Here is a 27,497-nt window from a genome sequence, read left to right as displayed (position 1 = left end):
CCTCGCGGAAACATGACGCCAAGATCATCACTGAGTTGTCCACGCCGGAGAGGCTATGTGGACACCGCGCACACTGGGCCATTTGGATGGTGCATCATTTGGTGGGGAAAAAGCTTGACCTGCTTGATCTTTTAGTAGATAGAATTGTAGGCATGTTTATAATTTATGCAACGTTTCATTTTCGAGTTGGCTGAGATTCTTGAGTTGAGTTAAATTATTATTTTTACAACATGATGGCATTTTCTAGTTACACACGTGAAGGCGCGCACACACGCACACTTTCCTATCCTTGGGGTCAAGGTGCATGGTGTCTCCCTCTCTTTGCACAATGATTGATTGTGAACAGCAGTGCATTCCTTTGTTGCATAACTGAACTCAGCATGACAGTAAGACAGTACAGGTTTAGCCTTGTAGAGCCATCTCTGGGCCTGCCTGATGCAACATACTCATGCCATGCATTGGATGAGGGGTGATGATGGAGCAGTTGGTTCCACCCAGCAGTTGCTGGTCTGTCGGTGCAGCTGTTGCATGCAGGAAAGTTATTTCTGTCGTGGCTCCTGGGTGCTTTTACTGCTTTGTACAGAACCTCATGGTCTAAACTAAAGCCTTGCACAGACTTGCTTATTGGCCAGATCCACTGCAGCAATGATCCTTATCCATTTGGCTACAACTGGCTGTATGAGCATATTCTCTCTGTCTCTGTCTGAACCAGAATCTGGCTTTACTGGAGACGTTTATATGGCGAATCTCCTTTAAGCCCAGGAAGCAGCCATTCAACTTGCCATTCACCAGCATTTCAATCTTAACAATCGTCATGTACTGCCGTCACGGCCGGTATGTACTTCCAATCGCTCACGTCCCATGGATCCTGGACAGCACTCATTTTACTGCCTACAAATCTACAATACAAAGGAGCTGCCGAAGAGGCATTTTTTTGGTTGCATGTAACTTTTTATTTAGACCTTTTTTGGAAGTACATACCGGCTGTGACAGCAGTACATGACTATAGCTGCTAATCGAAACTCCATATTTGGTCAGTAACTAACGTGTTTTGACATTATTAAGCTTGAAAAGCTGGTTAATGGCAAGTTAAATGGCTGCTTCCTGGGCTTAAAGGAGCTTCGCCATATCTACGTCTCCCGTAAAACCTGATTCTGGTTCAATCCCTGTCTCTCTCTCTGTGCCCATACTGATCCTGTTGCTGTCTTGGGTTTCACTCTGAGTATTTATAATCTTGTGCCCTGTAGCGGAGTGCATAGTGAGAGAGAGAGAGTGAGAGAGAGAGAGAGAGAGGTGCAAATCTGGCCTGGTACTCAGTCAGTGTGTAAATCAGACTGATAGGACCATTCCATGGCAGAGCACCTCCAGGGTCTGTAGCCAGCCAAGGGAGGCCTCTCCACCAGCTTGCCCAGGAGGAGGCATGATGGACTGGCAGGGAAAGCATCAGAGAGACGGTGGAGCTGCGGCAGAATGGGTGGGGTTGTGGGTGTGTGACCAACTGGGGTTCTAATTTCATGGTGCCTGTGTTCCCTAAGACTGTGTTAGCCCGCTGAGCTAAAGCCTATGCATTAGACCAGGGAGTTAACACAAGTCTTCGGGTCTCAGGACAAGGTTACTCATCATGAGAGCGTGGTTCAGCAAACCACCTCTGTTAGAGATGGTAGTGGGCAGTGGATGAGAGAGGTGTAGAAGAGAGTGAGATTGAGGCAAAGAAAGAAAAAGTGTGGCGAGATAACCGCTCACCGCTCTACTTTATTTTCCCAGATTCTGATCATCTATAGCCACTAGGGGACAGATCTATGGAGCATTGCACCTGGTTCTCCACCAGTTGTAAGTGAGCTGTCGGGGCGTGGTGGCATGCGATCCCTCTGAGCAAGACAGCACCCTCCAGAGGTGACAGCAGTCAGGACAGGCAGCAGGATGCCAGTGCAGGCGGCCCAATGGACAGAGTTCCTCTCCTGCCCCATCTGCTACAACGAGTTTGACAGCAACGGCCACAAGCCCATCAGTCTGGGCTGCTCACACACCGTGTGTAAGACCTGTCTGCACAAGCTGCACCGCAAGGCCTGCCCCTTCGACCAGACTGCCATCAGCACTGACATCGACCTCCTGCCAGTCAACTGTGCCCTGCTACAGCTGGTGGGAGCTCAGGTGGGTACAGCACGTCTTGTTGTTGTTTTTGTTGTTATTGTTGTTGTGGTTCTTCTTCTTCTGATGACGATGATGACGATAATGATAATGATGATTGTGATGATAATGATAATGATGATTGTGATGATAATGATGATTGTAATGATAATGATGATTGGGGTGATGATGATGATTGGGATGATTGGGGTGATAATGATGATGATGATTGGGATGATTGGGGTGATAATGATGATGATGATTGGGATGATTGGGGTGATAATGATGATGATGATTTGGATTATTGGGGTGATAATGATGGTGATGATTGGGGTGATAATGATGATAATGATAATGATGATGATGATTGTGATGATAATGTTGATGATGTTGTGTGTTCCCAGGCTGTGGAGTCCCAGCCTGTGTCTCTGAGCAGTGCTGTGGAGGTAGATCACTATGAGGTGTGCAGGGTGTGTGTGGAGGAGCTGGCTCTCTACCTCAAACCCATCAGTGGAGGAAAAGGTACCAGAACACCGAAATGTGGTGATAAATGCATCTGTATGTGTGTGTGTGTGCATGTGCGTGTCTGTGTCCGTGTGTGTGTTTCCAGACAAAGAGGTGCTCTCTACTGGTGACCCTGTGTTCAGCACAGTGGGTTTCTTCCTTCTGAGGGGACACTGAGCTCAGAGCAGTGTACGTGTGTGTGTGTGTGTGTGTATGAGTGTGTGTAGTTGATGTTTAGGTTAGAGGAACACAGCATTTCCTGTTATTGTCAGGGTCTGAGCTTACTGTGGTGGGAACATTTGCATCAGAGCATGTAGGAGCAGCTAGACCCAGGAAACCCATGCACTCTGTAAGGCCAGACGGAACATGGGTCCCCCACACCAACACAAAGCCTGAAACCCCACATTACATCAACAGGAAATGTAATGAGCTGTGTCGAAAGTAGTTTGAGTTGAATTAGTTTCATTTAAAGGAATCATTTAATTAGATGACAAGATTAGATTAGACAACAAAAAAGTAAATTGACAAAATGTAAAGAAGTGAAACTAACAATATGACTTTGCCCTGCATGTAATTTCATATTGCATATTTTATTATACCTCATTCTCAGATAAACAGTATATTGTAGAGTATATTATCTGTAGCAATTATTGCAGGGTGGAGGATGGAAAATCCTTCTCCCAGGACCTATAAAACGCTGGGTGTGTGACGGGCGGTAGACCTTGAGCCCAGTCCTGTTTTCCCATCAATGCTTTTAAAAGTCAATATCGGAGGGGAATTGCTCTGTTTATTGGGTGTAATTCACCTGGAAAGCTGAGAGTGCAGTTAAATTCCTCGGCAGCTCTGTCAACTGTTTTTGTGATGATCACAGAATTGGAGAGGAGACAGTGGTCATCCATCCCTGGTCTTTTATAGACTCACTGTAATAAAGGGTTTTAAGACACTTTTGTTACCACTTTGTCCTGCTATGGGACATTTATTAGAGGAAGAGAGGGTTTTTTCTATTGCGGCAGCACTAACAAACTACATAAATACAGTTTCTCCATCCCCATAAAGACTTGTTTTAGACTAGGATTAAACTTTAGCTCTGGTAAACAATGACAGAGTGTGGGAAAATCTATCTGTAGTAGTATGTCAGTGTGTGTGAGTGTGTGTCTGTGTCTGTGTGTCTGTTCATGTGTCTGTGCGATCGTCCGTTTTTGTGTGTATTTCAGTATTTATGTTTCTGGCGCCGTCTTCTGACGTTTGACCCCTTCCTCTCCTTCATCCAGGTGTGGTGACCCTCAGTCCGAGCATGCTCAGTCGGCCCATGCAGAGGAAGCTAGTGACGCTCGTCAACTGTCAGCTGGTGGAGGAGGAGGGGCGGGTGCGGGCGGTGCGGGCGGGCAGGTCGCTAGGGGAACGTACCGTTACAGAGCTCATCCTGCAGCACCAGAACCCACAGCAGCTCTCTGCTAACCTGTGGGCTGCAGTCAGGGCACGGGGATGCCAGTTCCTGGGGCCTGGTGAGTGGATGATACACCTTTCAGTCATATGACAAACTGGGGTGATAGGATAATACACCTGTCAATCACATGATGCTTCAGCATGCTTTTCTCTCCATGCTCTATCCTCCCTCTCTACTATGTTCTATGATGCTGCAGCACTATGGTGTCTTATAATGATTACTTATAGGGCAGATCCTGAGTGAGGGAACTCTGTTTCTCACACCTGATCTGAGTTTTGGGTTTCCAGTCTGAGGACACCAGTAGAACACAGTATCATTTCCTACAGTGTCATAGGATTCCCTCTTGCTGTAAAATAAATGGTGAAGTGTCAGATATGTACTTATATGTATTATGTATTCTTTTATTTTTTTTGGTACCTTTATTTTATCAGGTTAGTCTCATTGAGATTAACAATCTCTTTTACAAGAGAGACCTGGCCAAAATAGCAGCACACAAAGTTTCAGACACATTTACAACATAAAACACAAAGCATAATAATACATAAATAAAGCATAGTGATATCAATAATACAGCATAGTAATATCAGATACTATGTAGTATGTACTAGTACTTAAATAATTACTTAATCCTCTTCATCCCCATTGGAACATAAGGCCACTGATATGTACTAGTAGTACTTCATTAGTACTATGCAGTATGTAATAGTAGTACTTCATAAGTACTATGCAGTATGTAGCTACATGACGACAGTTGCGTGTGTCGTTTGAAACAGCCACGCAGGAGGACGCTCTGAAGCTGGTGTTGTTGGCTCTAGAGGACGGCTTAGCTCTGTCCAGGAAAGTTCTGGTGCTGTTTGTGGTCCAGAAGCTGGAGGCTCGGTTCCCTCAGGCCTCCAAGACCTCCATAGGACATGTGGTCCAGCTACTCTACAGGGCCTCCTGCTTTAAGGTAAGACCTATTCTACTGTATTGGTATATTATATTGTATATAGTATGCGCTGACATGCACTTATGATGCACATAGGCATGCAAATACACACACACGCATACACATGCATGCACACACACACAAGTCACTGACATCGATAACAGTCTCCATATCGTTGTAGCGTACAGGCTGTCTTGCTTTAATATAGGGGTGATAGAAAGTACTCTGATTCAGCGGTTTTATCATAGTGCTAAAAAATCTTTATCTTACAAAAGTGCTACAGACATCAATAGGCACCATGCTGTACGGTACCACCAGTCACATTTGATCAATGAAGCACTTTGAAGAAGAGCCACCTTCTGCCTCTGCCACTCATCATGCCCAGCAGTGGAGAAAGCTTCTGAGTGTCACTTACCATGAGTTCCTGAATCTCTCTGGGAGATTTCAAATTCACATCTTTAGTTTAGATTTATATTGCCAATTATGACAAATTAGCTGCCAATGGAAACATGTTCCACGTGAAATGACTCAAAATGGTCCTCTCTCTGCATGAATCCAAGATGGCATAGCAGTGCGGTCGTGTACTCTGTGTGTGTCCGTGTAAATAGCCTGTTTGTATTTTTTGTGTATTTTTCGTACATATGGCCCTATCACACTTTTCACCCTTCTACTAAATATACTTTCCTGCAACCCGCCTCACTCAATGTGTAACGGATTCTATTATTGACTTACCTTTTATCTAGAATCTCCAGTTGAAACTAGCTAGCCAGCTAACTAGCTACTTGCTATTAGCCACCGTTAGCGTTTTTCACCCAGAACATCGGATTATCTGTGGGAATAACTGAATCATTGGACATTAACACCGGATCACAACTAGCTAGCCGCAACCGAATGGATGTTGCTGTTGGCTAATCACTACTGCCCCCGAAGCAAGCACCAGTTAGTCTTGAGCTAGCCTCGAGCCAGGCCCATCTACTGGCTATCTACCTCTCTGTCAACCGGACGGGACCTCCTAGAGTCGACACGGAGCCCCGCCGATCCATCACGACTGGTCTGCCGACGTAATCGTCTGTGGTTTCAACAGGCTTCCCATTGCGACGACCACGAAGATCCATCTGCTAGCCCCGGCCCGCTAGCACACGCAAACAACAGCCGTGCTTCCTGCTAGCCTGTGCTGTAGCACCAATTCGAACTGCTCTCGGACTCACATATTGCTGTTCACTGGACCTTATGATCACTCAGCTGCACAGCTGATGCCTGCTGGACTGTTCCTTTACACGTTACCCTGTCCTGTTTATCTGTTTAGCCTCAGCCCAAACTTTCATCGCCATTACCAGTTGTTGTCTTAGCTCTCTCGAATAACACCTGTGATTGCTTTATGCCTCTCTCCCATGTCAATATGCCTTGCCTATTGCTGTTCCAGTTAGTTCTTATTATAGAATTTCACTGTAGAGCCCCAAGTCCCTCTCAAACTGCCTCAAATAGTTCCTTTGTTCCACCCCCCATACACACGGAGACCGGCTCAATCGGTGCCTCCAGTGATGCTATCTCTTTCATTGTTACCCAACTCTTAGGTTTACCTCCACTGTACTCATATCCTTCCATATCCTTGTCTGTACATAATGCCCTGAATCTATTCTACAACGCCAGGAAATCTGCCCCCTTTATTCTCTCTACCCAACGCACTAGAAGACCAGTTCTTAAAGCCTTTAGCCGTATCCTTATTCTAGTCCTCCTCTGTTCCTCTGGTGATGTAGAGGTTAACCCAGGCCCTGCAGCCCCCAGTATCACTCCTACTCCCCAGGAGCTATCATTTGTTGACTTCTGTAACCGTAAAAGCATTGGTTTTTTGCATGTTAACATCAGAAGCCTCCTCCCTAAGTTTGAGTTATTCACTGCGTTAGTACACTCCGCCAACCCTGATGTTCTAGCAGTGTCTGAATCCTGGCTTAGGAAGGCCACCAAAAATTCAGAAATGTCCATCCCCAACTACAACATTTTCCGTCTAGATAGAACTGCAAAAGGGGGTGGAGTTGCAATCTACTGTAGGTCTATCATACTATCCAGGTCTGTGCCCAAACAGTTTGAGCTCCTACTTCTAAAAATCCACCTTTCCAGAAATAAGTCTCTCACTGTTGCCGCTTGCTACAGACCCCCCTCAGCCCCCAGCTGTGCCCTGGACACCATATGTGAATTGCTTGCCCCCGTCTATCCTCAGAGTTCGTACTGCTTGGTGACCTAAACTGGGATATGCTTAACACCCCGGCCATCCTATAATCCAAACTAGATGCCCTCAATCTCACACAAATTATCAAGGAACCTACCAGGTACAACCCTAAATCCATAAACATGAGCACCCTTATAGATATCATCCTGACTAACTTACCCTCTAAATACACCTCCGCTGTCTTCAACCAGGATCTCAGCGATCACTGCCTTATTGCCTGCGTCCGTAACGGGTCCGCGGTCAAACGACCACCCGTCATCACTGTCAAACGCTCCCTAAAACACTTTAGCGAGCAGGCCTTCCTAATTGACATGGCCCAGGTTTCCTGGATAGATATCGATCTCATTCCATCAATAGAGGATGCCTGGTTGTTCTTTAAAAGTGCTTTCCTCTCAATCTTAAATAAGCATGCCCCATTCAAAAAAATCAGAACTAAGAAAAGATATAGCCCCTGGTTCTCCTCAGACTTGACTGCCCTTGACCAGCACAAAAACATCCTGTGGCGTACTGCATTAGCATCGAATAGCCCCCGCGATATGCAACTTTTCAGGGAAGTTAGAAACCAATATACACAAGCAGTTAGGAAAGCAAAGGCTAGCTTTTTCAAACAGAAATGTGCATCCTGTAGCACTAACTCCAAAAGGTTTTGGGACACTGTAAAGTCCATGGAGAATAAGAGCACCTCCTCCCAGCTGCCCACTGCACTGAGGCTAGGAAACACTATCACCACCGATAAATCTACAATAATCGAGAATTTCAACAAGCATTTTGCTACGGCTGGCCATGCTTTCCACCTGGCTACCACTACCCCGGTCACCAGCTCTGCACCCTCTGCTGCAACTTGCCCATGCCCCCCCCCCCCTCTTCTCCTTCACACAAATTCAGACAGCTGATGTTCTGAAAGAGCTGCAAAATCTGGACCCCTACAAATCATCTGGGCTAGACAATCTGGATCCTTTCTTTCTAAAATTAGCCGCCGAAATTGTCACAACCCCTATTACTAGCCTGTTCAACGTCTCTTTCGTAACGTCTGAGATCCCCAGAGATTGGAAAGCTGCCGCGGTCATCCCCCTCTTCAAAGGGGGTGACACTCTAGATCCAAACTGTTACAGACCTATATCCATCCTGCCCTGCCTTTCGAAAGTTTTTGAAAGCCAAGTTAACAAACAGATCACTGACCATTTCGAGATACACCGTACCTTCACCGCTATGCAATCCGGTTTCCGAGCTGGTCATGGGTGCACCTCAAGCACGCTCAAGGTGCTAAACGATATTATAACCGCAATCGATAATAGACAGTACTGTGCAGCCGTCTTCATCGACCTGGCCAAGGCTTTCGACTCTGTCAACCACCGCATTCTTATTGGCAGACTAAATAGCCTTGGTTTCTCAAATGACTGCCTCGCCTGGTTCACCAACTACTTCTCAACTAAAGTTCAATGTGTCAAATCAGAGGGCCTGTTGTCTGGACCTATGGCAGTCTCTATGGGGGTGCCACAGGGTTCAATTCTTGGGCCGACTCTTTTCTCTGTGTATATCAATGATGTCGCTCTTGCTGCTGGTGATTCTCAGATCCACCTCTACGCAGACGACACCATTTTGTATACATCTGACCCTTCATTGGACACTGTGTTAACAAACCTCCAAACGAGCTTCAATGCCATACAACACTCCTTCCGTAGCCTCCAACTGCTCTTAAACACAAGTAAAACTAAATGCATGCTCTTCAATCGAACGCTGCTGGCACCCGCCCACCCGACTAGAATCACCACTCTCGACGGGTCTGACCTAGAGTATGTGGGCAACTACAAATACCTAGGTGTCTGGTTAGACTGTAAACTCTCCTTCCAGACTCACATTAAGCATCTCCAATTCAAAGTTAAATCTAGAATCGGCTTCCTATTTCGCAACAAAGCCTCCTTCACTCATGCTGCCAAACATGCCCTCGTAAAACTGACTATCCTACCGATCCTTGACTTTGGCGATGCCATTTACAAAATAGCCTCCAACACTCTACTCAGCAAATTGGATGTAGTCTATCACAGTGCCATCCGTTTTGTCACCAAAGCCCCATATACTACCCACCACTGTGACCTGTACGCTCTTGTTGGCTGGTCCTCACTACATATTTGTCGCCAAACCCACTGGCTCCAGGTCATCTATAAATCACTGCTAGGCAAATCCCCGCCTTATCTTAGCTCATTGGTCACCATAGCAACACCCACCCGTAGTCTGCGCTCCAGCAGGTATATCTCACTGGTCATCCCCAAAGCCAACACCTCCTTTGGCCGCCATTCCTTCCAGTTCTCTGCTGCCAATGACTGGAACGAACTGCAAAAATCTCTGAAGCTGGAGACTCTTATCTCCCTCACTAACTTTAAGCATCAGTTGTCAGAGCACCTTACCGATCACTGCACCTGTACACAGCCCATCTGAAATTAGCCCACCCAACTACCTCATCCCCATATTGTTATTTATTTTGCTAATTTGCATCCTAGTATCTCTATTTGCACATAATCTCTTGCACATCTATCATTCCAGTTTTAATACTAATTGTAATTATTTTGCACTATGGCCTATTTATTGCCTTACTTCCATAACTTGCTACATTTGCACACACTGTATATATATTTTCTGTTGTATTTTTGACTCTATGTTTGTTTTACCCCATATGTAACTCTGTGTTGTTGTTTTTATCGCACTGCTTTGCTTTATCTTGGCCAGGTCACAGTTGTAAATGAGAACTTGTTCTTAACTGGCTTACCTGGTTAAATAAAGGTTAAATAATCATGAATAAATAAAATAAACCTCTGAAAACTCCCAGTGATAGAAAGAAACAGTCTGCTAGTGATGAAGTGTATGAGTTTGTGTGTGCGTGCATACGTGCGTGCGTGTGCATGTGTGCGTTCGTGGATGTGTGTGTAAGTGAGAGATAGCCTAGGTGTTGATTCAGAGTCCTCCAGCCTGTAAGCATGGTTGGCATGGTTGGCATGGCAGTCACAGAGTCACAGTCACAGAGTCACAGTCACAGAGGGACAGTCACAGAGGGACAGTCACAGAGTCACAGTCACAGAGTCACAGTCACAGAGGGACAGTCACAGAGGGACAGTCACAGAGGGACAGTCACAGAGTCACAGTCACAGAGTCACAGTCACAGAGGGACAGTCACAGAGGGACTGGCCTGGTGTCTTATGGTGATTACTCATAGGGCAGATTCTGAGTGGGGAACTGTTTCTCACACCTGATCTGAGTTTTGAGTTTTGAGTGAGGACACAAGGCAATAAAACACAAATGTCTTCCAGTCATATGAGAGTGATGTGATTCTGTTTACCGGGTTGCTGTAGGTCACTGGGTTACTGTAGGTCACTGGGTTACTGTAGGTCACTGGGTTACTGTAGGTCACTGGGTTACTGTAGGTCACTGGGTTACTGTAGGTCACTGGGTTACTGTAGGTCACTGGGTTACTGTAGGTCACTGGGTTACTGTAGGTCACTGGGTTACTGTAGGTCACTGGGTTACTGTAGGTCACTTGGTTACTGTAGGTCACTGGGTTACTGTAGGTCACTGGGTTACTGTAGGTCACTGGGTTACTGTAGGTCACTGGGTTACTGTAGGTCACTGGGTTACTGTAGGTCACTGGGTTACTGTAGGTCACTGGGTTACTGTAGGTCACTGGGTTACTGTAGGTCACTTGGTTACTGTAGGTCACTGGGTTACTGTAGGTCACTGGGTTACTGTAGGTCACTGGGTTACTGTAGGTCACTGGGTTACTGTAGGTCACTGGGTTACTGTAGGTCACTGGGTTACTGTAGGTCACTTGGTTACTGTAGGTCACTGGGTTACTGTAGGTCACTGGGTTACTGTAGGTCACTGGGTTACTGTAGGTCATGTGGATGTGTTTGGAGTTAAGCCAACTCAGGTTTATTGGGTGTAGGTCTCTAACTGTACTGTATGTCCCCCCCCCCCCCCCTCCTACCTCCCCCCTACCTCCCAACCTCCTTCCCTCCCTCCCCCCTCTCTCCACCCTACCTCCCAACCTCCTCCCCTCCCTCACTCCCTCCACTCTACCTCCCAACCTCCTCCCCTCCCTCCCTCCCCTCCCCCTCCCTCCCTCCCTCCCTCACCTCCCCTCCACTCCCTCCCAGGTGACCAAGCGTGACGAGGACTCGTCGCTGATGCAGCTAAAGGAGGAGTTCCGTACGTACGAGGCTCTGCGTCGCGAGCATGACGCCCAGATCGTACACATCGCCATGGAGGCGGGGCTCCGTATCTCTCCTGAACAGTGGTCCTCTCTGCTCTACGGAGACCTCATCCACAAGTCACACATGCAGTCTATCATCGATAAGGTACACTGTCTGCCTCCACACCACTGTATTACTGGCTTGTACTAATCAAGATGGACAAGATCAAGATCAACTCTGATTTCTCACACATACTAGTTCTCTTTAAGCTCATTCATTAACCCCCCATGCGTGCATTCCTATGAGACATACTGCAGCTATTTTCTCACTGTATGGTACGTTAAGCTGCTATACTTGTACGGTGTCTTCAAGCAGCGGTCTTTAACCATTTCTTGCCCAGGGACCACCGTCCCTGTCACGTTCGTTGAATGACGGGTCAGACCAAGGCGCAGCGTGATGTGCGTACATGTTTATTAAACTTTAAACACACGACAAAACAACAAAGGAAACGAAACGTGAAGTCCAAGGTAGAACACACAACATACCTTACAAGGAACAAGATCCCACAACTAGACAGTGCCAATAGGCTGCCTAAGTATGGTCCCCAATCAGAGACAACGAGCGACAGCTGCCTCGGATTGGGAACCACACCGGCCAACATAGATCCACACATACTAGATCGACAACATAGAAAAAGCACAACAAGGAAATATACACACCCTGACTCAACATATAAGCGTCCCCTGAGTGAGGGCGTGACAGTCCCAGGCAAAGTGGCGACCTAGGGACCCCCATCATACGTTAGGACCACTGTCCCAGGCAAAGTGGCGACCTAGGGACCCCCATCATACGTTAGGACCACTGTCCCAGGCAAAGTGGCGACCTAGGGACCCCCATCATACGTTAGGACCACTGTCCCAGGCAAAGTGGCGACCTAGGGACCCCCATCATACGTTAGGACCACTGTCCCAGGCAAAGTGGCGACCTAGGGACACCCATCATACGTTAGGACCACTGTCCCAGGCAAAGTGGCGACCTAGGGACCCCCATCATACGTTAGCAAAAAAATGTATCACGTCTTGTCTTATCATCAGGTGAATGATAATGGCAAGGAGAAGTAATCAACATTTTTAAATGAATAGATTTGGTAGATAGTTTTTCATTACTTTGACCTCCCCACATAATAATTGGAAGAGGAAGTGTAGGTCCAAACTCTAGCCCATTAGCTAGAAAGGTAACTCCAAACACATTTTCACTAAGAGCAGCTGTTTAGCTGGTTAAACAAAGGTTAGCCATGTGTTGGCAAAAATGAATGTCCAAGTCAAGAATGCTAACCAGCAGCCAGCGGCACATGCTGCACTGGTAGCCTATTAGCAGGTGCTTTTTCAAAGCCTATGTCAGATACTCCAGTGGGTGTAATTGACTCCAATGAGTGTAATTTGCTCAATATTAGGAGTTGAGAAATAAAGTTGACATCATTAGAAATAAGATATTCTCCTCTTTTCTAATGTAGGTGGTATGTCATAAACATTTTGTTTATTCTGTTGTTGCTAGCGATATTCATAAAAGCATTGAAATAAAACATTTATTTTTGTCACTTTATTTTTGTCACATATTTTAGAAAATATTTTAATGGATCTCCTGCAGTACCTCCGCAGACCCCTGGTTGAATACCCTTAGTGTAGAACCAGTACCACCATATTAAATGACTCGTAATTGAGTTGTTATGTGTTTCTTCACTAACTTTATTTTGTCTGATGGTCACTCCCCCAGCTCCAGTCCCCAGAGTCCTTTGCAAAGAGTGTCCAGGAGCTGACGATAGTTCTACAGAGAACAGGAGACCCGGCCAACCTGAACAGCCTCAGACCACACCTGAAACTACTGGCCAACATCGACCACAACCCAGGTAGACACAGTACAGATCAACCCACACCTTTCAGCCCAGGGCCTGGGGAACCCAGCAGCTTCTCCATGCAGCTCCCTTGAGGTTTAGAACAGGGTTTCCCAAACTCGGTCCTGGGGCCCCCCCTGGGTGCACGTTTTGGTTTTTGCCCTAGCACTACACAGCGGATTCAAATAACCAAAGCTTGATGATGAGTTGGTTATTTGAATCAGCTGTGTAGTGCTAGGGCAAAAACCAAAACGTGTACCCAGGGGGGGCCCCCAGGACCGAGTTTGGGAAACCCTGGTTTAGACCATCAACAATTATAGTACTGGACAGAAGAGGTAATATGATAATACATCATTGATGCATTTTCACTTAGTGGGTGGAAAACCGCCAGCAGTGCATCCACTGTGACTTGTTAAGAAATGGACAGACCGGGGCAGTGAGACAGGTGGACAGACCGGGGCAGTGAGACAGGTGTACAGACCGGGGCAGTGAGACAGGTGGACAGACCGGGGCAGTGAGACAGGTGGACAGACCGGGGCAGTGAGACAGGTGGACAGACCGGGGCAGTGAGACAGGTGGACAGACCGGGGCAGTGAGACAGGTGGACAGACCGGGGCAGTGAGACAGGTGGACAGACCGGGGCAGTGAGACAGGTGGACAGACCGGGGCAGTGAGACAGGTGGACAGACCGGGGCAGTGAGACAGGTGGACAGACCGGGGCAGTGAGACAGGTGGACAGACCGGGGCAGTGAGACAGGTGGACAGACCGGGGCAGTGAGACAGGTGGACAGACCGGGGCAGTGAGACAGGTGTAGGTATCTGTGGTATATGTTTGTGGGTTTTGTGGGTTTGTTTAGAAGCTGCAGACACTATGACCCTATAATATTGTTTAGAAACAAGACGGGGGGATGTTGATGTATGTATGTATGCACTCACTAACTGTAAGTCGCTCTGGATAAGAGCGTCTGCTAAATGACTAAAATGAGACGGGATGTTGATATCGGATGTGTGTTTTGGTATGTGTAGATGCGGCAGCTCCGTCGTGGGAGGAGCTGGAGAGTGTGATGCTGGCGGTGAAGGTGGTAGTCCATGGTCTGGTGGAGTTTATACACAACTTCAGTAAGAAGAACCACGAGACACCACAGGTACAGGACCGGACATCACACGCACACACACACACACACACACACACACGCATGTATGAACAAACACACGCACGTACACACATGCACATAAGTACGCACACACCCACACACACGCACGTACGCACAAACACACATGCACACATACACGCACACGCACGTATGAACACACACACGCACGTATGTACGTACGCACACACACACACACGTACGTACGCACAAACACGCGCACACACGCACGTATGAACACACACGCACGTACGTACACACACACACACACACGTACGTACACACACACACACATACGCACAAACACACACACACACACACGCACGTATGCACAAACACACGCACACACACGCACATATGAACACACACACGCACGTACGTACACACACACACACACATACGCACAAACACACACGCACACGCACGTATGAACACACACACACACACGTACGCACACACACACACGTACGTACGCACACACACACGCACACACACACACATGCATGCACGCATGCGTGCAAAATCGCACACGCACGTACACACGTGCAAACGTAATACACCTGTTAAATGTACAACAGAGACAATGTAAGAGACATTGATATGTCCCTTCAACAAGCACAGTGTTTTCGCTATTGTCAGTAACATTGTGTGTTGTCTGTCTCCTCCCCATGCAGCCACAGCCCAACAGCAAGTATAAGACCAGTATGTGTCGAGACCTCCGGCAGCAGGGGGGCTGTCCCCGAGGATCCAACTGCACCTTCGCACACACACAGGACGAGCTAGAGACGTGAGGGAGAACACCACCACACTGTGATACACAGACCTCAATATACAGTTTTTATCAAAGCTTTTCTGTGAACAAAATCTTAAACGACCTACCCTTTCTTATTCTCTCTCTTTTTCTCTCTTTTTCTCTCTTTTTCTCTTTTTCTCTTTTTCTCTCTCTCTCTCTCTCTCTCTCTCTCTCTCTCTCTCTCTCTCTCTCTCTCTCTCTCTCTCTCTCTCTCTCTCTCTGTTCCCCCCTCTCTCCACCCTATCCCTCTCTCCACCCTCTCCCTCTCTCCACCCTCTCCCTCCCCCTTTCAAGGAACAGAATGAGAAACAAGAAGATCAGTGGCGTGGGCCGGCCCTACCCCCTGGCCCAAGGGAGTATGGGTAGTGGTCTGAGTATGGAGGGGGATGACTCAGGAGAGGAGGCTTGCACTGGGGGACTGAAGGGCTCAGACAAGGGGGGGTCAGGGTCCCTAACGGAGGTGGCCACACACCCCCAGCTCATCCCCAGGGGAGGGGATATGATGGAGAATATGAAGAGGGAGAGGTCTGTTCCCAACGGATCCAACGGACTCACAGGCTCCAGACGCTCCTCATCTGGCTCTATGGAACAGTAAGTAATCCTCTGTCACATTAGTCTTGTTCTACTGTAATGCTTTATGCTATCATTACAGTAGCATGGCATTACTTTCACCTAGTGACTGTGGTTTCACATACTGTCACGTACTGTATATTCTTATTATTCATGATGATGACTCATCACTGATGAGTATGAAACGTTCAGGCTGAAAGTGGGATGATTCAGCTGTCTTTAATGTGTCATCATGAACAATGAGACATGGTGTTGTCTCTCTAGACTGACATCCTTTCTCTGTTTCTCTCTGTCTCTCTCTGTGTCTCTTGCTGTCTCTGTGTCTCTCTCTCTCTCTCGCTCTCTCTCTGTCGCTCTCTCTCTCTCTGTGTCTCTCTCTGTGTCTCTCTGTGTCTCTCTCTATGTCTCTCTCTGTCTCTCTCTCTCTCTCTCTCTCTCTCTCTCTCTCTCTCTCTCTCTCTCTCTCTCTCTCTCTGTCTTTCTCTGTCTCTGTCTCTGTGTCTCTCTCTGTGTCTCTCTGTGTCTCTGTGTCTCTCTCTGTCTCTCTTTCTGTCTCTCTCGCTGTCTCTCTGTGTCTCTGTGTCTCTGTGTCTCTCTCTCTCTCTCTCTCTCTCTCTCTCTCTCTCTCTCTCTCTCTCTCTCTCTCTCTCTCTCTCTCTCTCTCTCTCTCTCGCTGTGTCTCTCGCTCTCTCTCTCTCTCTCTCTCTCTCTCTCTCTCTCTCTCTCTCTCTCTCTCTCTCTCTCTCTCTCTCTCTCTCTCTCTCTCTCTCTCTCTCTGTGTCTCTCTCTCTCTCTCTCCCTCTCTCTGTCGCTCTCTCTCTCTATCAGGAAGTCTATTTCCCCTCCAAAGACACCCGTAAATCACTCCTCAGCTCCTTCTCCCTATGGCCCAGGGTGTAGACTAGAGTGTGACTCTGCACACCCCAAACAGGCCCACTACCTAATGATAAGACCCCCGCATCAGCCCCTTCCCCACCAACCTCAGTCCTCTGAACTGTGCTACCAGGAACCCCGACCTCCCTACGACGCGCAGCCCTACCAGCCAGCCAGTGAGTACAGCCATCTCAGAGACAGGTGACGGGTGTCTGTCAGACCTGGGTTCAAATAGCATTTGATTTCTTTCAAATACGTTAGCGTTTGATTGAGCATCCCTGAGTGCCAGAGGGGCGGGGTCTGCACAGACTATTCCATTGGTTCCATTGCACCAGACAAGTATAATCAATTGCAGCTAAAGTATTTTAAAGAAAACAAATTCCATTGAATCCAGGTCTGTCCGATTCACTCTATTCAATCTTTCATCATTTAAATACGGTATTTTGTAGACTCACTGATGTCCTTTGTCCCTCCCTGCTCCTTTAGGTAACTACTACCCTTCTGCGATACACCACCACAAACCCTGCGTGGCTCGCTTCCTCCGTTCCAGCCACGTCCCAGAGTCCTCTCTGCCCCCATCCATGGCCCCTCCGTACTCAGAGCAGCACCCCTCCTTGCCCCCACCACGGGAACATGCTGGTCCCTCTCCCTACGGTCCGCCACAGGTCCCCCAGTACGGGCCCCTGGCCCCGGCCCACGGTGGCTACGCTCCCCTGTATGACAGCCGGCGTATGTGGAGGCCCCAGCTGTACCACAGAGAGGACGCCAGGAGTAACTCGCTGCCTCCCGAGGTGCTGCACTCCTCTCTGTACCAGCCCCCCCTCCGAGAGAGATACGCCTCCCTGGACAGCCCCTACTGCTCAGCGGGGGAGCATAGAGCAGCGCTGCACAGGGTATGGGGACAGTATAGCCTCCTCTGTCTTGAACACCACTGGCTTTATCATGTCTTTCTATTCCTGCTGCCTCTCCTCTCCTCCCACTCAGCATAGCAAACTCATTGCCACCCACATATTCTCTTCCTCCTCCTCCGCTTCCCCTTCACGTTGCCCTCCTCCTCCGCTTCCCCTTCACGTTGCCCTCCTCCTCCGTTTCCCCTCATCGTTGCCCTCCTCCTCCGTTTCCCCTCATCGTTGCCCTCCTCCTCTCCTACTCCTCCTGCTTGCCTTCCTCCTATTGAAGCCTATGATTAATGTTGCTGTAGATGTTTAGTGTACATGGGGGAGCTCTCACCCAACTCTAACCCCTGCTCTTTCTCTCTACCTCTTATTTTCTCTCTCTCCCTCTCCCCTTTCTCTCTCTCTCTCTCTCTCTCTCTCTCTCTCCCGCTCCCTCTCCAGGACTCTTATGGGCGTGTTCCTCTTGGATATGAGGATCTGTTCAGGCGGAAACAGGAGCAGTGGGCACACCATCACCACAGCAACGTGAACAGGCCCTCACAGTCCTCCCCTGTCTTCACTGTAGACTTTGGTGCAGAGGTACGTAGGCCTGCACGTACGCAGAGTGTGTTTGTACATCCGTCATGAGTCATGACCATAGAACGAGAGAGAGAGAGATAGAGACAGAGAGAGACAGACAGACAGACAGACAGAGAGAGAGACAGAGAGACAGAGAGAGACAGAGAGAAAGACAGAGAGAGAGATACAGAGAGAAAGAGAGACAGAGAGAATGAGAGAGAAAGAGAGAGACAGAGAGAGACAGAAAGAGACATAGAGAAAGACAGAGAGAGAGACAGAGAGACAGAGAGAGAGAAAGAGAGAGACATAGAGACAGACAGAGAGAGTTTGTGTATAGCGCAAGTATAAAAGGCATACTGTAATCAGTTTTCTCCACTCTGTTACCCCATGAAATCAAGGTAAAGAAAAGCTCACGTATACAGTACTGTATATGTTGTTTGTGTGGGTTTTTGATTTTGGCCCAAAAGCTGTGTTGAATCCAAAGCTATTTTAGAGTGTGACTGTTGCTGGGCAACTGGTAGCAATAGCATAGAGAGTCGCAGTATGTGTTTGGGAGTCCTCATAACTCTCTCCCCCCTATTCTCTCTGTCCCCCTCCCTCCATCTCTCAATTATCCCCCCCCCCCCCCTCTCTCTCGCTCTCCCTCTCTTTCTTTTTCTCCCTCCCTCCCTCCCTTTCTCTCTCTCTCTCTCTCTCTCTCTCTCTCTCTCTCTCTCTCTCTCTCTCTCTCTCTCTCTCTCTCTCTCTCTCTCTCTCTCTCTCTATCTCTCTCTCTCTCTCTCTCTCTCTCTCTCTCTCTCTCTCTCTCTCTCTCTCTCTCTCTCTCTCTCTCTCTCTCTTTCTTTCTCTCTCTCTCTCGCTCTCTCTATCTCTCTCTCTCTCTCTCCCTCCCTCTCCCCCTCTCTCTCCCCCTCTCTCTCTCTCTCTCTCTCTCTCTCTCGTTGGAGTGCATGCAGGGAGTGAGTCGTGAAGCAGGAGTGATTGTGAGAGCGACTGGAATTCTTTTCACTCTATTGGGTTTTGGTGTGAATATATATATATATATTGATTAGTTTAGTTGTTTTAAGGTTATCTTATCTAACTATCACTAAGCACGTATAGGGGTGGTGGGATCGTTGAGGTTGTTTTTTTTGCGAGGGCACAACCAGTGGGTGGGGCTGGTTGCAATGGCCACTCGCGGAAGTTTGGAGTTTGAAAAATGTAGTCGGCGGCATGGAGTAAAGATTCCTGCTGCGGCCGGGTGTTCAGTGGAAGAATGTAGCTTAGCAGTGGGTGCTATCATTGGGTATGATAGCATCAAATCAGCCTCAAGGATGAATAGCGGTGTAGTGATATTCTTAGATTCCATTGAAAAGGTGAATATGATAGTTGAGAGTGGTGTTGTGTTGTGGGAGACACAGACGTCGGTATTTCCTCTAATGAATCTGGCGAAGAAAGTTATACTTTCTAACGTGCCACCATTTGTTAGAGATGAAGTGTTGGAGCGAGAGTTATCTCGTCATGGTCAAATTGTATCTACAATAAAGAAAGTTATTTTTGGATGCAAATCTCCTTTGCTGAAACATGTCGTGTCTCATAGGAGACAAGTGCATATGATTTTAAAGAAGGACAATGATGAACTGAAATTAGCATTCAGTTTTAAGATTGATGGATTTGATTATGTCTTCTACGCTTCTACTGAATCAATGGAATGCTTTGGCTGTTGAAGAGAGGGGCATTTGGTACGTAATTGTCCCGAGAACGAGCATGCAGAGCCTGGTAGCAGCTAATACACCACCGCGAAGGGATGAACATGCTAAGGGTGCAGGGGAAGGTGGAAAGATGTGGTTGGAAAAGTAGGAAAGGAAAGCAGTGTGGATACGGGGGCAATTGTGGTAGATCAGAACAAATAGGGAGGGGAAACAGTTGGTGAGATTGCGACTGTGGTCGCTGAGGTGGTGCTGGAAAATGAAATTGGAGGTCAAGAGGAGATTGAAATAATGGAAAAGGAAGCAGCTGTTTTCAAAATACAGAGGAGTAAGAGGAAGAATTTAAGGGGTGGTGAAGGGTCTAATTCCAAGAGGAAGGTAGAGATTGATAAATCAGTTGAGGATGAACAGGTTGTAGAGATGGTGGAGATGGTGGAGTTTTCTTCTGGGGAGGATAGCGAGAGTGAGTCATCTGACTGTCACGCCCTGGCTCTGGGGACACTGTTATGTTGAGCCAGGGTGTGTAGATCTATGTTCCGTATTTCTGTGTTCGCCTGAGTGACTCCCCATCAGAGGCAACGAGTGTCAGCTGTTTGCTGGTTGTCTCTGATTGGGAGCCATATTTAAACTGTCGGTTTTCCTTTGTGTTTTGTGGGTTCTTGTTTCTAGTTGGTTTAGTTTCACCGTGAACTGTCACGTTACCGTCTTTGTTTGTTTTGATCGTGTTTTCGCTCATTAAAGAGTATGTTTGCCTGCAACGCTGCGCCTTGGTCTACTCCTTACCTTGACGGTCGTGACAGAAGAACCCACCTAAACTGGACCAAGCAGCGTGAAGAGGAGAGAGGAAGGACCTGGGATCAGTGGAGTAGGAGTTTCGACTGGGCCCCGCTAAGTGAAGAGAAGAGAGGCTGGTCTATGGAGCAATGGATTAAGAGTTTCGACTGGGTCAAGCCAATTGAGGAGCTGAATAGCGGGAGTTGGAAGCAGAAGAGTGAGAGTCTGGCGAGAACTAGGGAGGCCTGGTCCACGGGGAGGAGAGAACCCCGGAAGATTTTTAGGGGGGGGCTCACGACGTGGACGACGGGGCAGCAGGAGGCCGCGATGGAGCGGTCCAGCGGGTGTGCAGAGGAGGCCGCCAGGTTAGGGGGGCCACTGGTCACAGAGGAGAGGGAAGGTGTGGAGGCACGGCGAGAGGTACTGGGGTGTGTTACCAGTCCGGTCCGGCCCGTTCCTGATCCCTGCGTGGGGCCAGTGGTGTGTGTCCCCAGTACGGTCCGGCCTGTTCCTGTTCCTCGCATCGAGCCTGTGGTGCGTGTCGTCAGCCCGGCCCGGCCTGTTCCTGCTTCCCGCACCGAGCCTATGGTGCGCGTCGCCAGCCCGGCCCGGCCTGTTCCTGCTTCCTGCACCAAACCTGTGGTGCGCGTCGCCAGCCCGGTCCGGCCTGTTCCTGCTCCCCGCACCAAGTCTGTGGTGCGTTTCGTCAGCCCTGTCCGGCCCGTTCCTGCTCTCCGCACCAAGTCTGTGGTGCGCGTCGCCAGCCCGGCCCGGCCTGTTCCTGCTCCCCGCACCAAACCTGTGGTGCGCGTCGCCAGCCCGGTCCGGCCTGTTCCTGCTCCCCGCACCAAGTCTGTGGTGCGTTTCGTCAGCCCTGTCCGGCTCGTTCCTGCTCTCCGCACCAAGTCTGTGGTGCGCGTCGCCAGCCCAGTCCGGCCCATTCCTGCTCCACGCACCAAGCCAGGGGTGTGTATAGTCAGCCCGGTCCGGCCAGTTGCTACTCCACGCACCAAGCCAGGGGTGCGCATCGTCAGCCCGGTCCGGTCCGTTCCTGTTCCTGTCAGCTGTTCGTGTTCTTGGTATTTTGACTCTCTTCCTGTGTATTTCGAGAGTCCGCACTGCGTGCGCTTTTTCCTTGTTTTACGCACTGTGTTGTGTGCGCATTTGTCGTTCGCGCCTCCCGGTTGGGTTGGCTATTTTCTCCTGTTTGGAGTTGTTTTGCACCACTAAAGACTGTTGACGTACTCTTGTGTGCCTGCGCTTGATTCCCTACACCACATCCACACTCAGCGTTCGTGACACTGACGCGTCACAACAAAATAGTTAGATAAATGGGGTGGAAGGGAGGTATGGGATTGAGAAGGTACGTCAATTTCTGAAGTTGACAAAAGGGAAGAAATATATGTAGGATTATAATGTAACATATGTTGTTCCTGAAAGTGAATTGTTTATTGAATCAGCAAAGTTTCTGATGTCAAAAATAACAGGGGGAGGTTTGACAAGCCCTGAAATTGCTAGACTCAAGAAAGTGGTCACGAGAGTGATAAGTGATGTAAATTCTAAAGAAAATGAAAGAGTTCAGTCGCAGCCTTAACTCTGTAAAGAGATGTGGTTTCTGGGTCTTCCTCTGTATTTTTTTCCATCCATGAGCAGTTTTAAGATTTCTTCTTTAAACGTAAATGGGGAGAGACGTTAAAAAAAGAGCCATTGTGTATGAGTTCATTAGGGGAAAGGGAAGTGACATAAGTTTTCTACAAGAAACGCATAGTAATTTGGAAAATGAAGTTATGTGGCAACAGGAGTGGGGTTGGGGGGGGGGGGACAGTGGTGTGTAGTCATAAAAACTAAAAAAGTGGGGGTGTGGCCATCTTGTTCTCAAAAGGGTTTTTGCCTTTGTGATATGAGGTTGAAGAGGTAGTTGAGGGGAGGTTATTAAAAGTTAGAGTGAGGTATGAAAACATCACTATGTGTCTGATAAATGTATATGCCCCAGTGGTGGCAGTTGAGAGGGTATGTTTTTTAGAGACATTATCAAATACCATTGAGAAATGTAATACTGAAGATTATTTATTTATTGCTTGGGATTTTAACTACACAGTCAGTGATTTAGATAAAAATCACAAAGAACCTAATATAGCCTCAAGGACTTTTTTAAAACGCCTCATTGTAACACATGAACTGTGTGATACATGGAGGCACGAGACAGAACACCTGGGCGCATGTGAGAGAGAACGCCATCTCTATGGCCAGGTTAGATAGGTTTTATTGTTTTGAGCATCAATCTCAGGTCTGTAAATCAAGTATGATAACCCCAGTGGGATTTTCTGATCATTGTTTAATAACAGAGGTGGTGTTCATTAACGATGTAAAACCCAAAAGCGCATACTGGCATTTTAATATAACTTTATTGAGTGATGCTCACTTCAGGAAATGTTTTAGTTTTTTCTGGGAGAGGTGGAGGTCTCAAAAGGCCAGTTTTGTATCCCTTCAACAGTGGTGGGATATAGGGAAAATCCAGATTCAACAATTCTGTAATCAATACACGAGGAATGTCACCAAGGATATCACTAGATCAATGAAAGCCCTAGAGACTGAAATAGTGGAATTCATGACGTTGGTTGAGACCACAGGAGATCGAGGCCATACTCAGGCCCTCAAGAGGAAAAAAGCTGCATTGGCAGACCTGCTGGGTATCAGAGCACAGGGGGCATTGGTGAGAAGTAATTTTCAGGGAATCTCTGAAATGGATGCCTCATCCAAATTTTTCTTTGGTTTAGAGAAAAAGAATGGACAAAGAATAATTATTCATTGTCTCAAATCAGCTGTTGGACAGGAGCTCACTAGCCCTAGTGAAATTAGAAAGAGGGCAGTAGAGTTCTATGCTGAGCTCTACAAGTGTGAGTACAAAGAGGATAAAACAGTGACACAGCAGTTCCTTGATGGGCTCCCACAGGTGGCTGCAGAAGCTCAGGTTGAGCTAGAGCAACCATTTTCTTTGCAGGAGCTATACACTGCATCCAAGGCATGGAAAATGGATTTTTTGGACATCTCTAGGGCTATTGGGTTGGATGCTGGTCTAATTTAAATTGATCAGGAAAAGGCATTTGACCGAGTTGAACATCAATACTTATGGCACACTTTTGAGGTGTTTGGTTTCAGCTCTGGTTTTATTGCCATGATAAAGGTGATATATGGTGACATTGAAAGTGTACTGAAAGTTAACGGTGGTTTGAGTGCTCCTTTTAAAGTGTGTAGAGGTATTAGGCAGGGATGTTCTTTGTCGGGAATGTTATATGCCATTGCTATAGAGCCACTATTAAATAGCATTAGAAGTCGCATTGAAGGGGTGTACCTTTCAGAGGATATTCCTCCTATTCGTCTCTCAGCCTATGCTGATGATGTAGTTATTTTAGTGAAAAATCAAGCGAAGGTGGATAGTTTGAATCTAATGGTTGATCGTTTTATGGGAATATCCTCTGCAAAGGTAAATTGGGAAAAAAGTTGTGCTTTACAGATTGGAGAATGGTCTGGAGGGATCATGGCTTTGCCAGGGGGGCTGGAATGGTGTAAGGGAGGTTTTAAGTATCTTGGAGTGTACCTAGGAGATGAGGGGACAATGGAAAAAAATTGGATTGGGGTGGTTGAAATGGTGGAAGGGAGGATGAGGAGATGGCGTTGGTTGTTATCTCGTATGTCATATAGGGGGCGCACTATTATAGTTAACAATGTGGTTGCCTCTGCACTGTGGCATCGGTTGTTAGTTTTAGAGCCACCATCTGGCCTTCTGGCTAAGATACAGGCGATTACTGTAGATTTATTTTGGGATAAATATCATTGGGTTCCACAAAGTGTTTCGTATTTGTCAAAAGAGGAGGGGGGACAAGGTCTTTCCGGTTTCAGTTTATTCAAAGGTTGCTTTATGGACCGGAAAATGTGGTTTGGAGAGGGGTGGCAGGTCTTGTATTACAGCAGGTTGGGGGATTAGGTTTAAAGAAGGCTTTATTTTTGGTTGATAGTAGCCAGATTTCTAGGGAGGGAGTACCTCCGTTTTACAGAGGCCTTCTTAGGCTGTGGAGCATAATGAAGGTGTCCAGATACACTTCAGCGGAGTCAGTGCATTGGCTGTTGGAGGAACCTCTGGTGTATGGGGCAAGACTGGATTGTACAACTGCAGCTGTTCCACATTTCTCCAAGATTCTGGTGAAGGGCAAAATCATCACCTTAAAACAGTTAATGGCCATGGCTGGGCCCGCCTTAATGGATGGAAGACGGGTGGCTGAACATTTGTGGGTGAGGTCGGAAAGGATTGTCAGACAACTGCTGGGAAGCTGCAGGAATGCTCTGTCAGCAGAAGAGTGGGGTATGCTGAATAGTCACAAGAAGAAGGTACAAGATGAAAACGTCTCATTTCCAAGACTAGGGATTACACCCAATATCCCAGAGTCAGAAAGAAAGGCGTTATTACTGGATTTGAGTGGGTTGGAAGAGGTGGGTTTGGATGAGGTGAATGGGAAATACTTATATAGGGGGTGTGTCAAGGTGTTGAATAAAGATAAATTGAAAAATAGAAAAGACACTCCATGGAGGGTAAAATTGGGCATTGATGACAAGGTAAAGCCAGCATGGAGAGCACTGTACAAGCCACCGTTACAAAAGTGTCACGTGATTGGGAACCACACCGGCCAACATAGATCTAGACGTACTAGATCTAAACCTAGAAAATACAACATAGAAAGTCACACCCTGACTCAACAAATAAGAGTCCCCAGAGTCAGGGCGTGACAAAAAGGGTACTGATGATATGCAATGGAGGGTTTTGCATGGCATCATTGCAGTTAATGCTTTTGTATCTGTTATTAACTCAGATGTTGGAGATGGATGTCCTTTTTGTAATATAAGAGAAACAATTTTTCACTGTTTTATGGAGTGTGAGAGGATAAAACCTCTCTTGGAAATACTGGAGTCTTTGTTTAAAGCTGTAGGGGAGATTTTCAATAACACTGTTTTTATTCTGGGGTTTCAATATCAACAGAAAATAAAATGTAAACTGTTAAATTGTATTTTGGGACAAGCTAAGATGTCAATTTTTCTGAGTAGGAAACATAAGATAGAAACGGGATATAGGCAGGATGTAAGATGTGTTTTTAAAGGATTAGTGAAAGCGAGAATAAAAGTGGATTTTGAGTTCTTCTCGGCTGTAAAAGATCTCCCATTGTTTGAGGAGAAGTGGGCTACGAAGGAGCGGTTGGTTTTGTGGAGGAGGGGAAACTATTTTTTGTTGATGAAATGAGTTGAATCTATATATATGTTTTTTTTGTATTTTTATGTAATTTATTTTTATTTTTATTTTATTTTAAAATTTTATTTAGGAATGACATTTGTTGTTTCATTTCTGAAAAGGCAGTGTGCCATTATTTGTGGTAACACTTGAGTATAAAATAAAGGTTTTATAAAAACTCTCTCTCTCTCTCCCTCTCTCTCTCTTTCCCTCCCTCTCCCCCTCTCTCCCTCCCTCTCTCTCCCTCTCTCTTTCTCTCTCTCCCTCTGTATCTCTCTCTAACTCCCTTGCTCTCTCTCTAGCATGGTGACAGTGGTGGTGGTCAGTGTATGAACTGTAAGTACCGTGGAGAGGAGAGTCTGGCCCACTACTCTCCCTGGTCCTGTGGAACCATCAGTACCTGCATCAGCCCCTTCGAACCAGAGCATCACAAGGCCTCATCTCACTCCTGCTCCGAACACTTAGTGAGTCTCACAACATGCCTTCTTAATTCAACCAAACATCCACACAGACACATATAGATCCTACGGAACATAAGAATATACTTTAGCAACACATGACAAACTAGGCAGTTACTGTGACATAGCCTACACTAACTAATGAAAATGTCTATGTTTTCTACTAACGCTGTGTCTTTCAGGAAGTAGACAATGGTGAAAGGACGCGGTGGCTACACACATTTGAGCCCTACCGCCGTCTGAAAGACGAGGACCCCATCATACCGTTTGGAGAGGGGCCCATCATTTCCAAATGGGGGGCGATATCCCGCGCCTCCCGTACAGGGTACCACACCACCGACCCGGTCCAGGCCACGGCCTGTCAAGGAAGGAACAGCACCACCCCCATCAACTTCAGAGGTGAGGAGAGGATAGGAGGGAGGTAAACATTTAAAGGAATAAGAAATGATCCATTATTATATCTCTCTTGTAATGTTTTATATATCCTATCTATGACTTGTTATATCTCAGATTTTCTGGGAACCAGGGTTGAAATGACAGCAGCAGAAAAAACTTAAGATGTTCAACCAACAGAATTGTTATTCCCTAGTTCATTTTTTGTCATGAATGTGGATGTTATGTGCAGAAAGAAATCTCTTTCAACTATGCTAGAGTTTTAAGACCGGCTGCTAAACTAGCACAGCGCAGAATCCTCTTAACATGTAGGGGGATTAGAGCGTGAATATAAATGAACATTCTCTTTCATCTCCAGGCCAGGCTCTGAATGCACCCAGGCTCTCAGCAGGCTCAGCAGAGCCTGGTTCATTGCAGTCAGCGCTCCCATGTATTCACTTAAGCATAGTGTTGACAAGGGTGGGAAAATTCATTGTAATAGGTTGCTCAATGTTATTGTAAATCTATGGTTATAACAGATTATGGTCCACACATCGACCATGGGGACAACAGGTGGAGCTCCCGGGGGTCTGACTCATCCAGCCACTCCAGTTTCCTAGAGAGGTACAGTATAGATTCTATACTATACTATACTATACTATACTATACTATACTATATAATACTATACTATACACCATAGAGCCATCCCATCCCCTCCTTTCTCTCTTCACCCTAAACAAAGGCATTGTCCTGTTGTCTTTTATATCTTGTATTTTATAT

The 27,497-nt window shown here is 47.1% G+C and overlaps 1 protein-coding gene across 1 annotated transcript in view; it reads left to right on the top strand.

Annotated features, from left to right (window-relative positions):
* The window catches only part of LOC311136624 (roquin-2-like), a 38,180-nt gene that overhangs the window by 5,636 nt on the left and 5,047 nt on the right, over positions 1–27,497 (top strand). The window contains exons 2-16 of the mRNA XM_084170814.1: positions 1,765–2,151; positions 2,532–2,649; positions 3,903–4,136; positions 4,852–5,027; positions 11,379–11,579; positions 13,188–13,320; positions 14,332–14,450; positions 15,131–15,243; positions 15,544–15,840; positions 16,648–16,868; positions 17,179–17,585; positions 18,030–18,167; positions 26,189–26,350; positions 26,527–26,743; positions 27,256–27,340. Of these exons, the coding sequence (XP_084026940.1) occupies positions 1,921–2,151; positions 2,532–2,649; positions 3,903–4,136; positions 4,852–5,027; positions 11,379–11,579; positions 13,188–13,320; positions 14,332–14,450; positions 15,131–15,243; positions 15,544–15,840; positions 16,648–16,868; positions 17,179–17,585; positions 18,030–18,167; positions 26,189–26,350; positions 26,527–26,743; positions 27,256–27,340 (2,852 nt within the window). The 5' untranslated portion in view covers positions 1,765–1,920. The remainder of the gene's footprint in view (positions 1–1,764; positions 2,152–2,531; positions 2,650–3,902; positions 4,137–4,851; positions 5,028–11,378; positions 11,580–13,187; positions 13,321–14,331; positions 14,451–15,130; positions 15,244–15,543; positions 15,841–16,647; positions 16,869–17,178; positions 17,586–18,029; positions 18,168–26,188; positions 26,351–26,526; positions 26,744–27,255; positions 27,341–27,497) is intronic.

This window comes from Coregonus lavaretus (assembly GCF_964263955.1).
Source record: "Coregonus lavaretus genome assembly, chromosome: 10".
NCBI lineage: Eukaryota > Metazoa > Chordata > Actinopteri > Salmoniformes > Salmonidae > Coregonus > Coregonus lavaretus.
The sequence above is the reverse complement of the archived record's forward strand: the minus strand, read 5'-3'. Positions and strand labels throughout refer to the sequence as shown.